The sequence below is a fragment of the Nymphaea colorata genome, chromosome 5 (assembly GCF_008831285.2).
Source record: "Nymphaea colorata isolate Beijing-Zhang1983 chromosome 5, ASM883128v2, whole genome shotgun sequence".
NCBI classification, from domain to species: Eukaryota; Viridiplantae; Streptophyta; class Magnoliopsida; order Nymphaeales; family Nymphaeaceae; genus Nymphaea; species Nymphaea colorata.
Window position 1 is genome coordinate 17,029,852 of NC_045142.1, and position 14,504 is coordinate 17,044,355.

General features: G+C 37.8%; 1 protein-coding gene across 1 annotated transcript; it reads right to left on the reverse strand.

The window, feature by feature from the left end:
- Window positions 1–12,180: 12,180 nt before the first annotated feature.
- On the reverse strand, window positions 12,181–13,616 carry LOC116255213 (aspartic proteinase CDR1-like). The gene is made up of 2 exons (XM_031630995.1): window positions 13,016–13,616; window positions 12,181–12,275 (listed from the first exon to the last, which is right to left on the reverse strand). The coding sequence occupies exons 1-2, from the start codon at window positions 13,614–13,616 to the stop codon at window positions 12,181–12,183; spliced, it is 696 nt and encodes a 231-aa protein (XP_031486855.1).
- Between the last annotated feature and the right edge of the window lie 888 nt (window positions 13,617–14,504).

The window sequence follows — 14,504 nt, forward strand, 5'->3', positions numbered from 1 at the left end:
AGAGAGAGAGAGAGAGAGTTTGTATTAAATGAAACTAAAAACATCCAAAGAGTAATGGATGCCACAGTACAACTTAAAAAAAAGGACGAAACAAAAGAAAATAGAAGCATCAGAGAAGAAGAGAGGAACCAATCTGACAGTGAGAAATCCCTCACGATAGCCAAAAGCTCCATTCTTAGGTTTTCAATAAGTGTGGAAAATGAAACGAGCTTTAGAAAGAAGACTTAATTGGAATGATCCAAATCTTCCACCAGAAAATACAAAACCATGTATGCCAACTTCAAATACAGATGGCACATGGATCACAACTTCAGTTTAAAGGAATTAAACATTTTCCTCTTGTTGACAAATCTAGCACAGTTCTATGTTACAGAAATTTCCTTATAGCCATCGGTTAGCAAACTAACCAAAATATCTTGATTGCCACATTATTTTCTCCATAAACCCAAAGGAGGATTTGGTGATGGATACAAAAGAGATACATGGGCTCTACTACATCAAACTAAATCAAAGACAAACAAGGCCACCACCAACAACAATCAAATTATCTCGGGCCAACTACATTGAAGACAAGCAAGGCGAGGAGAAAGACAAAGAATGTATTGTTGTTTCTTTGCTGTTCTTAATTTGTACTTGGTGTTTTCTTGTCATCTATTTACATTTTTTTTTCATTTACATGTGAAAATTGGATTGAATCAACCTATTCATGATTTTATCATCCAGATAGCACTAGCTTTGATAGTCATACATGAAAAGACCTCAATATTTGGTCCGTTTCTTGTGAAGTTACATCATGTTTTGCATGTGTCCATTTATTTTGTAGCTCTAAAACAATTAATGACGTCGACTTTTCTCTATATGCCACAGCTTTCTTAAACTCCAAATCTGTCAACCTTAAAAGGTCGCTGCTCTTCCCTATCAAGCTGTAGCTGGATGTCCCCAGCACGGGTTTTCCGTGAGTTCGCAAATGCAACAACCTAGAAACGTCTTTTAGGTGATTGTCACCTCGAATCCATCAAAAGATGCATTTGCAATGATCAGTTGCTTGACCATGGTTTTAAATAATGGATAGAACTTTACAGCAGTTTTTAATGATACAAAATAACCATTCGAGCACAAAAATAGCTGCCCGATTTCAATATACACACACACACACACACAAACACACACACACACACACACACACACACACACACACACACATATATATATATATATATATATATATATATATTATATATATATATATATATATATGCCGTACACTTAATTAGGTCGTCGTGCCACACACCTTAATTAGGTCAATGATGCATCACTCAGATTTTTTGAGGCATTCTTCTAGGTAATGCATAGAGACCTTCTGCAGGTGTGCATCTCTAACAACACTGGTTTAGGCTACTTGTCAGAGAAAGAAAAATCTGACAGAAGAATATTCCATGCATGACTCTTTCACAGTCCACATCTTCCGTTAGTCTTTCCACCTTAAGAGCTGTTTCAGAATAAAAAAAAACAGATGAGGCCAAATCAGAGAGAGAGAGAGAGAGAGAGAGAAAGAGGGTGATGACAGTTGCTCATGATGAGAGCAATGAGTGGAGACCATTCAGCTGAGTTCGGGTGGACATGGGCCAACACGAACAGATTTGCATTAATAAAACAGTCATAGCGAAAAAGAGAGTGCCCGGTCCAAGAAGGTACTCTATATAGAGAAGATATATCTTGTAAGAAAAAGATGACTAAGAAGATTGATTTTATATATACATATATATATATTCTGTAGAGGCAATGGCTTCAACCTGAGTTATTTGGATGAAGAAAACATTCCAAGTCATCACTCTTGAGTAATTAACATATCATATAATTCAGACCATGAAGGCAGATCTTTGAATATAGTAACCGTGGTAATAAAAGATTCATATTCAGAATTCAGTCCCTTCAAGGTATAGAGAACAAGGTCTGTATCTGAGACAAGGTGCTGCACTCTGCTAGAGAATCATGTAAGAAACTAATATGTTGAAGGTATTCAGTCATAGACATTCCTCCCTTTTTTATGTTTTGTAATTCTCTTTTCAGCTGAATAATACGAAGATTATTTTGTGAGGCATACTGTTTTTCAAGGATGCACCAAGCATCTATAGCCGTGCCAACACGAACCAGTTTTGACAAGACTGGTTGAGTCATAGTGACTTTGATCCAACTTAGTGCAAGTTGGTCTTCACGATACCATAAATCATAAGCAGTATTTTCTTGTGTGTGTGGTTCATCAAGAAATTCAGGTGGAGCAGAACATTTTCCATTAACATACTTGATCAAATTTTGACTTTTCATAACACTTTCAATTTGAGAATGCCGGAGAAGATAATTTGATCGATCAAGCTTGACTGAAACCAAACTTGTGAAAGCATTCCATTATGTACCTGGTGGAGTAGGAGTGCGAGGAGCATTAGAAGAGAACAATGCAGCCATATTATACTAGAAATTTCTCCCTTGTTCAATCAACAGCCGACGAGCACAGTCAATATGATTTGAGTCTGATAAACAAAAAAGGTGGCTGAAGGGGCAGATAGGCCTCAGTGGCACTCCCTTGTTAGCACGCTCCTTGGTGAACAGGTGAACACAAAAGGAAACAGCGTGCCCCTTGGTGAAGGCTGGAAAGCGTGACCTTCCATTGTTGAGAGACAGAAAAAAAAAGTCAACAGCGTGCTCCTCTGTGAAGGCTGGAAAGAGTGTGGCCTTCTTTAGACAAAAAAGGAGGCACGTGCCTCGGTTAAGGCAGGAAACAACACACTCCAAAAGGAAGGCACGTGCCTCGATGAAGGCAGGATACAACACACTCGGTGCCACACCCTTGTTCAAACACTAAAAAAAGCAGCACGCTCCTCAATGAAGACAGGAAGCAGCACGCTCCTCGGTGAAAGCCTTGGTGGCTTTCACTTGCTCACCACAAAAAAAAAAAGAGCATGAAACCACACGCTCCTTTGTGGTTTCCCTTGTTATGCAAAAAACTGTGGATGTAGGAAGAGGAACAGGAGATGCAACAGGGGACGCAACAGAGAGAGTGGCTGGAAAACAATGGTGCCGGCATCAAACAATGGTCATGCACCAGACAGGTGAAGTGTGGCTCTAGAAAGATGCAGGATAAGACCACGGTGAAAGCAGTTGCAGGCTCTGATACCAAGTTAAAAGAAAAGATGAACACACAGGTGTAACGTGGTTCGGCTAAAATCAGCCTACATCCACACAAACACTCTCTCTTCTATTCTATAACCACACAGAGAGAGTACAGATATTTATAGTCACTTTATACAATTTAGATCCTTGATTTTAGGATCTTGATTTACACGACAGGTTTGGGCAGAATTATAGGAGAAGATAGGGGAAATGATTTCTTTCTTGTTTAGAGAAGATTGGTCAGTTTTGGATAGCTCTTGAGTTTTGGAAACCGTACCCTGTCCATTGTAACTGATCCTGATTGTAACCATTCCATAGATCTTATCATTGTTAACAAATCTAGCACAGCTCTATGTTACAGAAATTTCTGAACATTTTCTCTAAGAAGAAGGTCATTCTGCTGGCCCACAAACCCCGGAAGAGGCTTGGTGATGGTTATGAGAGAGATGGGCTCTATCTACTACATTAACTTGAACAAAAACAAGGTACTTCCAGCTGACAAGAAGAATGAAGAATCACTCCTATGGCACTATAGGTTGGGACATTTGTCTGATCTAATTCTCAAAACTGTGTTTCTTAAGCTCGTCTACAATTTTCCAGTATGTGAGACATGCAATTATGCAAAGATGACTGGACAATCATTTCCTGAATCTGAAATAAAATGCCAATATTGCTTCAACTTGGTTCAGGCTGATGTATGGGGCCTGGCTCCTGCTGTTTCCAACTTTATTTTCAGATACTTTCTCCTGTTAAAAGATGACAAATCATGGATGAGTTGGGTGTTCTTTCTCAAGAAAAAAAGATGAAGTCTTTTTTATTAGCAGGCATTCATTGTATGGCCACTAGCAATATCTTATATTAACAAAAGTCACGCACTGGGTGAATTTTATCCAATCTTAAGACTGTGAAAGGTTCCAGATTGGGTTGAGAAGGACTTGGTTTCACATGCAAGACCCACAAATATTATTAACCGAAATTTTTTTTGTGGTGGCGAACCCTCTGCTAGGTTAAAAGAATCAAAACTTAGCTGGAACAATCTTGACATCAGGGCTGGTGCTTGTTCTCTCTATATGTTTGAAGTTGAACTCTTGTCCTCAGAAGAGGGTTCGACCTTTTGGTTGTTGTTAGCTCATTGCCATCTAGACATCCTTTGTCTTTCTCACTCCTCTTTTTGCTTCTATTGTCGTTTCTTTGCTGTTCTTAATTTGTAATTTGGTGCTTTCTTGTCATCCATTTTATATTTTTTTTTTCATTTTATCTGTGAAAATTGGTTCGGATCAACCTATTTGAATCGTACCAGTTTGTTACCGGCCCGATATTTGATCAAATTATAATTGGCATGCAGAGTTCTATATTTTATTAAATAATCTTATTCCTAGTCCCATGAGTTCTTTTCGGCGATTGCCTGGGCCTCCCTTTTTACACCCCTACGCATGTCCATTGATATTGGATCGTGTAGGTCGGTGCAGGGTTGGAGTATTTTTGATTTTTTTTATAAAGAAGTGTATATTTTTGAATATTTGCTTTTTCATAAACCCTTTTTGTCCTTTTAAAAGTCTTTTTTTTTTTACTTAGACATGTTATTTTGGTTATTAAGCACCCATATGCATAATTTTTCATGCATAAGACCATATAAGACAATAATTTTAGATCCGGCTTTCCTTAATGCCCATGCCCATTTGAGTAGAGCCAAATGTCCTTCAACTGGCATACAAGTGCTTCCAAGTTCCATCCTTGCACTAGTATAGCACATTGCTCTCAATCCGACCAAGTTGACTGGAAACTGAAAGCATGTCATCGTCGTTTAAGAAAAGTCATTCCTGGGATTCAAAGAAAAGTCGGCTGAATTTTTCTCCTTTAACTGGCCCTTGCATCTAATTAAGACGAACCGGTACAATTAATTTATGGTAACTAAAACTTACAAGTACAACATATGTTCATATATATATATAATATATATATATATATATATATATATATAAAGGAATTGAAATCAGCTATTTTTTTGTTTTGTGTGGATACCATCACAGTGCATTTGCATTGACCAGTTGTTTGGGCATGGTCTTTTGGAAGCAGTTTTTAATTATACAAAATAACAAAATAACCACTCTACTGCGGAAGTAGCTGCCTGAAATGTATGAAGTTATTAACATGAGCATAACTAAAGTTTGTGCGGCACCAGCCATCATGTAGCTCCACCATGGGGCTTACCATCACACAAGATGATTCAGTTGAATTTGAATGAACCTGCCATTGTGGGTGACCTTATACAGAATAGGCTCTGTCACTAGGGAAAATCTCCATATTTTAATTTTAATTGGTTCTGTCTTAACGCAAATTGCAGGGTCGGCTGAATGCTGTTGGGCCCAGCTATCATTAATTACCAAATAAGCACTTTATTAATTTGTCAGTCATTTGACCCAAATAATGCCAATGTTTAATTGATACCATATTTTTTTCGTTTAAGATTTAGAAAAGAATTATATCAATTAATTATCAGACATTTCATGATTTTGTCATCTAGCTACCTCTAGCTTTGATAGTCATAGCACCAACTTCATCCACATTTTCTTCTCCCCGGCCCTGCAAATTAATCATCATCAAAAACATTTTCATAAAATTAGATCAAACTGATAAATATAAATTTCAAAAAAATGACAAAGTATATTATTTTGCAAACATGTGCGAAGGTTATTATAATGTACTGCTGAAGTTTAAAAAACAAAATCATTATCAATAGAATATTGATAAAAAAAACATATAAAGACAAAGAAAATAGTACGTGGGCACCCCGATCGTTAGGAAGGGGATGTTCAAGTAATATTGACAAAGTTACTCTTTGATGTAGATTCATTACTTATTCTTTCTACTAAAAGGGACGGCAGCCTAACTCCCAGCAGAGTTTGCATCGAAAGTTACAAAGAAAATTGTGGTGGGATACTTATGTCCGGATGGTTTGAGAGATTGATTTGATCCTCCTTTGTACTTTAAGTTGTGTTTGATAGTTCAATGTAGCATTAAAGGGTATGTTTTAAAAGATCCTCAGCTTAAACAAACTAAAGATTTATGTAGCATGGATTTAAATGCATGTATATTAAAAATGATAGATTTGAGGTCGGACGGGGGGGAGCTTCGACCTGATCTGGTCCCTGATGAAACAAATACAACCACAGCAATAAATACAAGCTATTGGCAACGCCTTTTGTCGTTGCAAATAAGTTTATTGCCAACTCGCAAAAGACCAATACTCGTCCTTGCCCTTTCCAGTGTTGCCAAAAACGTTTTGCTAGCCTCAGACCACCTGCCACCATTTTAGAAGTGCACAGACTGGTCATTCCCAGCTTTTATCGAATGACGTGCCCGTGTTGGGAAAACTTGACAAATCAATGCAGATTGGACATCCCTATCAAGTCTGAATTAAGAATGCATTTATAAAAGACAGAATTGTTAAAATTTACTTGCTTCCACCATTCCTCCCATTCTACTTCAAACTTCCCAGCCATGGAAAAATGATGCATTTGATGTAATCCAAGCATGGGTTTCCTTCAACAATATTGGGCACTAAGCTTCTTGATTTCCACATCAACTTCTGCCTACAAGATCGAAGATCAAAGAATAGATCAGTTTTCAGCACAAAGAAACTAACCAGCCTCAATCGATAGGACAAGCTTCTACAAGAGGAAGAAACTAATCTAGCATGCACCTTAGAAAGGACAAGCTTCTATGAATCAATCATGCCCATCAAGTCTAGATCTTGATTAACTCTCCACTCCTTGCTGACATCCACATCTGCAGTGCCTGATTGGACCATAACTAGTTCAGATCTGATGAGATGACTCAGATGTTCACTAGAAGAGAAATTAACTCATGATCAACTAAGTCAAAGCCAGCTTCATGACATCAAGGGACAAAATGCAAGTTCCTACTAAAATTGACTTGATACTGATGAAACTACAAAGAAAAAGAGGAAATTCGGAAATTCAAACTGTTACAGTCTTAAGCTATTTTTAGCAAAGTAGTTTACAAATCAAATCATGAGAATGTATATTGTTACATTAAAGAGAGGCAGCTCTTTGCAAATGCACCATGTCTCAAACAACAACTATGTGTTTCAACAACTATACTAAGTAGTAAGTAGATTACACCTGTGACATGTAACTTGTTTCCAATAGCTATACGTGTGCCATCAGTCTTAAGAATTATATTTATAATTTCACCAATACATTCTACTTGTTGAGTGCATTGGCCACCTATAACAACATTCTAGAAATAAAATCAGCATTAACCCAATAGAAGATATACCAAGATAAGATCGAGAGAAAGGATTAAGTAGACCAAGTAAGGTTACTAAAAATAGCAAGAAGGCAATGGACAGTATAAAGGCTATAAGCCCAAAAGATCTTGGACCCTCCATCAACAGCAATTAGGGCACGGACATCCGCAAAGAGGAATTCTTACATCCATACCCATGCTACATAGTAATGAGACTGAATAATAATCTTACCAATGTGTTGCAGGAGGAAGGCCTTGAAGTTGTTCAGTATAAGGTGGCATATCAAAAAGTACAGTCATAAAATTCTTAATAAATAAGTAGATTGTATTGATTTCCAAATAAATATATTCATGCATACAAAGTATGTGGAATGTATCAAAGAAAGTAGGTCTTACAAAAGCTTTGAATGCTGGACGATGTGCTGCCATCTCATATAAGCAATTTGCAAACCATATCCAAAACTTATACTAAAAAAATTAGTACAATTATCATACAAAAATATTGGCCATCATGGAAAAAACGAGAGAGAGAAGAGACCAAATATCAGATTTGAAACCATATTGAATGGCTGAATATAGATCGTTAGAGAGAGTTATAAGATTACATAGGTTAGCCACAATCTACTGCACCCATTTTCAAAGACCCAGAGGAATTAATCAACAAAAGAATATCCAAAACAAAACGAGCAGAAGCTATGGTAAAAATGCATGCTTGAAATGTAGAATGCTTTGTAGCTGCACCTACTAAAAACACTTGATATTCTCTTTGACTTAGCAATTACTTACAAGACACACTATTAGAAAGGTGACTCTTAAAAGATGGTAGAGACATTATGGAGGATGACCACCATAGCATATGCAAGATAGCATGTGTATAAAAATATAAATAAACATGCATTAAAGATAGATATAAATACGTAGATAAATAGCTATATGTAATACATAAATAAATAGAGAACTAATGTAAATGTGTACGACATTATCACTTCAAATAATATGTCACCTTTGAGTCTTTGTTAACTCTGAAGAAACCAAATGTAAAATTAGGACTCGTGTGTAAAAAAAGTGAAGCAAATACCACCAAACTACCTTATATGTATCCACACTGCCCTTTCAAGATAATCTAAGATGCCCTCTATTGCTCCTTGCAACACCACCTTTGAAGTCAAATAAAATAGAACACCAATCTTGTATTTGAAAAGAATTAACATGGCATTATTATAAGGCTTGTCAGTTTCACACAGAAAAAAACCTCAAAACGATCAACTGTGGTCAGACGAAGAGAAAAGATAATGAAAATATACAAAATGTCTCATTTCTAAGATTCTAACTTTTAGATCCACAAGGGGGGGGGGGGGAGGGAGAGAGTTGGACGTGCAATAACCAGAAACACACAATTATGACCAAATAAAACCCTTACTTATAGGTGACAAAAGTCTAGAACTTTTGTTCCTACGATAATCAATTCATTTCTACGTGTTGGGCTTTTTTCATGGCTGGACCTTAGCCCTGTGTACATTCAGTTGGTGCAAAAGAAAGCAGTCTGTTGCCCAGATCATACTTGACATGCATGTTCTGCTGCGCAATATTCCCAAAGATGGGCATCTCTCCATCTTTAATGGCTAAGCAGGCAATTCCACTTCTAAACGTTCTAAAGATATTTGAAGGTGGCAGCTTCCAGTCTGCATTAGCGAAATGAAAGGTCATCATGGCTAAAAGAAGGGGATAATAACAGCAAACTATTTCATGCTATGTTCAAGAAAATGTCCAAAAAAATGGACTCTTGCACATGAAGATGGGTGATTGGGAGTTTTATGAGGAGGATCCAATTCTTTCAGCATGTACTTCTTATTTTTAAAGATTTTTTACCAGTAACAACTCAACAAAAATGATTATGGATCAGCTTGCTGTTGGCCACTGCATATTTATAAAAGAAAACTTAACGGACAAAAGTCTCATTTCAGATGAGGATGTGTAATAGGCTGTTATGGGTGCCAACTCCAATAGTGTACCAGGTCTGGATGGGTTTCCAAATTCATTCTTTCAAAATAATTGGGACATGGTAAGGACTAATATCACAGTCGCAATTAGAGATTTTTTTAGAAAGGAAAGTTTGTTAAGAAACTAGGCAGAAATCATATAATCTTAATTCTTAAATTTTATTCAGAATTTGTTAAGCAACTAGTGTACTGAAATTTATTTTCAGAATCACGGTTTCGAGAATGAAGACGGTACTAAAGCAGGTCATTTACAAAATGCAAGGTGGTTTTTTGAAAGATAGAAACATCCATCAGTCTCTCCTTCTTGTGATTTAGATGGTATATGCAATGTCTAAGGGTCAACTAGCTTATGTTGAAGATAGACCTATCAAAAGCATATGACAGGGTCAATTGGACTTTCTTACAAGCTGCCATGTTGCATTTGGGATTTCATCCTATTTGGACTCAAAGACTAAAAGAAAATGATCCTGATGAAATGTTAAGATGAAAAGAGAAAAGAAAGATCATAATGATGTTGAATTGGCTCACGTCTCTCAAATTGAAACGTTAGAGGGAAATAAAAAAACCAATGAAATCATTATATCCAAAAATCTCTCATCGGTTACAGGGTGATTTATGCAGCTTCATGCTGCCCTATATAATGTATTGATGTACATAGGATGAATAGTGTGAAAAATGGCAAGAAAGCCTTTCCTAGTGTGGATGAAGGTTCTCCTAAACTGAACCACATAAAACTTTGTCTCCTTTCTTCTTGCCTTTCTCTCTCTTTTTCTTTATATTGTACTCACTGCCAAACAGTAGGTCACTCGAGGGGGAGATCTTTCAAGCTAAAAGGATGCCCTCCCAACTTAAAAGGAGGAAAACAAAGAGCTGGTGGTGCTAATGCCATAGATGGAGATAAAATACATTCTAATGCTTCAGTGTCTATTGTTTTGCCTAATCCAAGCAAGGATCAAGCTCATGTTCTAACCATGGATGAATACAATAAGTTAAAACAACTTCTTAAAGATTGAACTGCTCTTGTGCCACAGCCGCCCAATGGTCAATCTCGTTTTGCAGGTATGATATATTCACAATCAAGCACATGAATCATTGACAGTGGTGCCTCTGACCACTTGTCATCGTCCCTTAATTTTCTGTCTAATGTTGTTGTCTTACAATCACATTATCCCATAAAACTACCAAATGTAACCGTACATGCTACGCATGTTGGTGACACCTCTCTACAACTTTCTTTGATACTAAAAAATGTTTACTACATTCCAAATTGTTCAATCCTGTATCAGTAAGTAAACTTGTTTCACTTACTAAATGTCAAGTCATCTTTGGTTCCAATGGTCGCTCCTTGCAGGACCTGAATTCTAGGATGATGATTGGACTGGGTAGTTTGAGAGATGGCCTGTTCGTATGTAAGATCTCTGATCCTTCACATCAATCATTGGCATTGAACTGTAGTCTCAAGCGAACAGATATATGGCATCTTAGACTTGGGCATCCATCACATGCCATGAATTATCTATTTTCTCAGCATTAAAATGTAAACATTTTATTGTGACGTATGCAAACTAACAAAACAGTCTAGATTACCTTTTAATGAAAGCGTCTCTTGTTTAAATCATCCATTTGAGTTGTTGCATTGTGATATTAGGGGCCATATTCCCAAGCCTTATTTTCTGGAGCACACTATTTTATTACCTTAATTGATGACTATACTAGAGCAGTGTGGGTTTATTTGATGTGATTTAAGCATGAAACTACTCATCTATTAAAAGATTTTATCAATATGATAGAAAGGCAATATAAAGCTGAGGTTAAAATTGTTAAAGCTTATAATGGAGTCGATTTTTTTAAGGGAGATGAATGATTTTTCTCATGAAAAAGCCATTGTTCATCAACACACGTGTTTATACACCACAACAAAATGGTATAGTTGAAAGAAAACACCATCACATTTTAGATGTGGCTCAAGCCCTTAAACTCCAATCTGGTTTGCCTTCGCATTTTTGGGACCAGTGTGTATTGACAGCCGTGTAGTTAATCAATCGAACTCCAACAAGTGCTTTACAAAACAAAACTCCTTATGAAAAATATTATTCAAAACAAAAAAAAAACCCACGTATTGTCATCTATGCGTCTTTCATTGTTTGTGTTTTGCAAAAGAACCAAATCCCAAATCTAAATTTGACCAAAGATCACACAGATGTTTTTTTTTAGGCTATACATTTGGTCAAAAATCATATATATATGTCCATGAACTTCTCCACCCAGCTCTGGAAAGAGAAATCCTCCAACCTCTCACAGTAGATCACTGAGTGCATTTCATTAAGCAATGCATTTATTTACACGCTCAATGCATTATATTGGGCGGCTGTAAAAAATGAGGACTAAGAATAGTTTACGACATGTACATAGCAATGGTTCCTAGTGTTTTTAGCAACAATTAACAATGCTTTTAATGACTAATTTTTAATGTTTTAAAAAATTGGAGCATCCAGTACACAAAAGCACAATACATACATATACATACACACATATATCCACCTACTTTTTGCTTCTGGGTTTGGTATGTGATTTTACATTTGGTCTAATATCTAGATCCAAAAACCCAACAAAAACTTTCAACCTTTGGTCCATTTTCTAAAATAAAAGTAGGTTCTTAAGAGGTTGTTTGGCAAAGTAATAGATTGTTGCTGCCCCATGAATCTGTCCTAGCAAATAAGACAGATTCATGGAAGACTTGTTACAGTGTTGCATGTACAGTAGGAGACTTTAATAACAATGTGTTACTGTCGTCAGACAGACCCTGATTGTCAGACAGCCCCTGAGGTAACCAGTCTGGTTTGGAATGAAAAAAATTATGTTAAAAAAGTGAAGGCTTGGTTGGACCTAACTCAACCCTCTGACATCCCTAGGTTCGGCAGGTTGGCATGACCAAAGAGGAGGGATGGATTGGAAAAACTGCAGATGCCCTTTTTGGCCAACTCCAGTGATGTCATTGATCGATTCCTCAACGAGCCATGGATGGTTGCCTTAGTCTTCAACATCAATGGGCGATGGCAAACTGCAGATGCTAGACTCTAGATGGTCCATGTGGGCCTGCAGTTTGAGAGTGAGATCGAGGCTGAGAGCTACTTTGTCAATATTTTGGAAATTTCTTTGAGTGAGATGTGAAATCAAGTGGAAACTGAAAGAAACCCCTAAGCACTTCTGAGTCTTTCAAAAAGGGGGATTGATGTTGAATTGGCTAAATCATGCTTCATTCAGAATCACTTGAATAAAGATTGGTTGGCTGCCTCAAGGCACATAGGGCAACTGGGTGGCAAGTAGTTCATATCCAAGGAGATCTTTAGGAGCATAGAAGAGTTCGTAGTTTATGACGTTAGCCACTGCATTTGCCACTTGATCATACACATCCTTTGCATGATAAGTCAGCGTGGTACCCAAGTCTATAATGATCGATCCGGCATCTCCCAACAATGCAGTCATCTGTGCACCACCAAATTGTATGTTGAGTCTGTTGTTTATGATGCTTATGTTAATTAGGTTGAGCACATAATATGTGCCTTGAGGACCACCTGGTGCCATTGGCGTTTCTTGAACCTCTTCCTGGCCTGAAAACTCTGCGTCCTTCCCGAATTTGAGCTGTCCGATGGAATTATTTTCATTGCTATTGGGAGGAAGACTGTAAGCAAATTTCTTATCAATAGAAGAGCCAATCTGATTTACAAGTGAGAGAGGACCACCGCCGAGGCCAACAAGGCCAGGAACTTCAAGCAAGGCGGGATTAGGAGCGCCATCATGATGAACGCAACCAAAGACAATTTCTGGAAGCTTGACGGTGTGGGCACCATTGTCAAACCAATCCGAGGCCAGTATCACTTCTACGAAGGATTTGTCTTCATAGGAATATATGAATCCACAAAGTTGGTTGATAGTGCAACCATGAATGGGCAGTTCCATGCAAGAGCTGGCGGAGCAGGTCTGGCTCTTGTAGGTGGACGACTGAAGTGGATCAAACATTGATGTTTGGCCAGAGCAGGAGTCACAAGGACGGCACGTCATCCATATGAGGTTCCTACCAGTGACTAGAGTGGCCCAGTAGAGGCGGGATGGTGTACCAAGTGAGAGTTTCATGAGATACTCGCCGAAGCCAGGCATCACAGGGCTGGAGATCATGCTGGTGGTATTGGCAAACCGTGAAGCATTGCGGTGGGAGCACAGAGCCACCTGCACGGCTCGTAGAGCTAGAGTGGATAAAGGGTCATAGAGAGGTGACAGAGATGAGTCTCGATGAATGAGGTCTATAGAAAAGCCGAGAGGTTTAGAGGCAAATATGGTGGTAAGGTTAGGCAGTATTGCAAGCAGAAGCAGCTGGAGGAGGAGGCGGAATGCTAAGGAGGAGAAGAAGGCAGCCATGGTGAGGGCTAAATTGTTGCTGTATTAAGGAGAAATGTGTTGATATTTATAAATGGAAGTCATAGTTAAGGTCGTGCTGATGAAGGGAAGGATTTGGATTTGAAAATTGTGGAGAAAAGAAACATGTGCTCGATCATAATGGAGAAAAGTTAGTAGCATCTTCCAATGGTTAAGCTTTGGTCAATCTCAAAGTGGCTTCTTGGACTTCCACAATTTTTTTTTTTTGTCTTTTCATTTGACTCTGTACAATCATGATCTGAATATTAGTGTTGAAGAGTTTTCAGTTACAAACATTTGAAGACTCTCAAACACAGATATTTGAAGGAAGGACGCAGACACTTTAACATATTACCTAAGGTGACCACAATAACTGCTGAATACGTTGGAAGAAGAGATTGTCCTAGTGGTATTTCAAATTTTTTTTATCAGTGTTGCCTTTGTTAAACCATGAACCTTGAAGTGGTTGAAAATCAAAATCTCTCTCCCACACGCTCCTCTCTCTATACATATATATGCAGCTGTCATTCCACCCCACGATGTTATGGATATGCTGATAGTTCATCGGGCAGAGGATCATGCGCTGAGGGTTTGCAGGTACGCTTTGGTCATTTTGGCCATATCATTCTATGCCTCCTTTATATTTTTACA

What these genes read in the sequence shown, in the direction of transcription:
- LOC116255213 (XM_031630995.1), bottom strand. Translation starts at nt 13,616, where the DNA reads ATGATCTCCAGCCCTGTGATGCCTGGCTTCGGCGAGTATCTCATGAAA. An exon ending in AGAAACGCCAATGGCACCAG is followed by an intron (nt 12,276 to 13,015) that starts GTGGTCCTCAAG and finishes ATTCCAAACCAG; the next exon opens with ACTGGTTACCTCAGGGGCTG.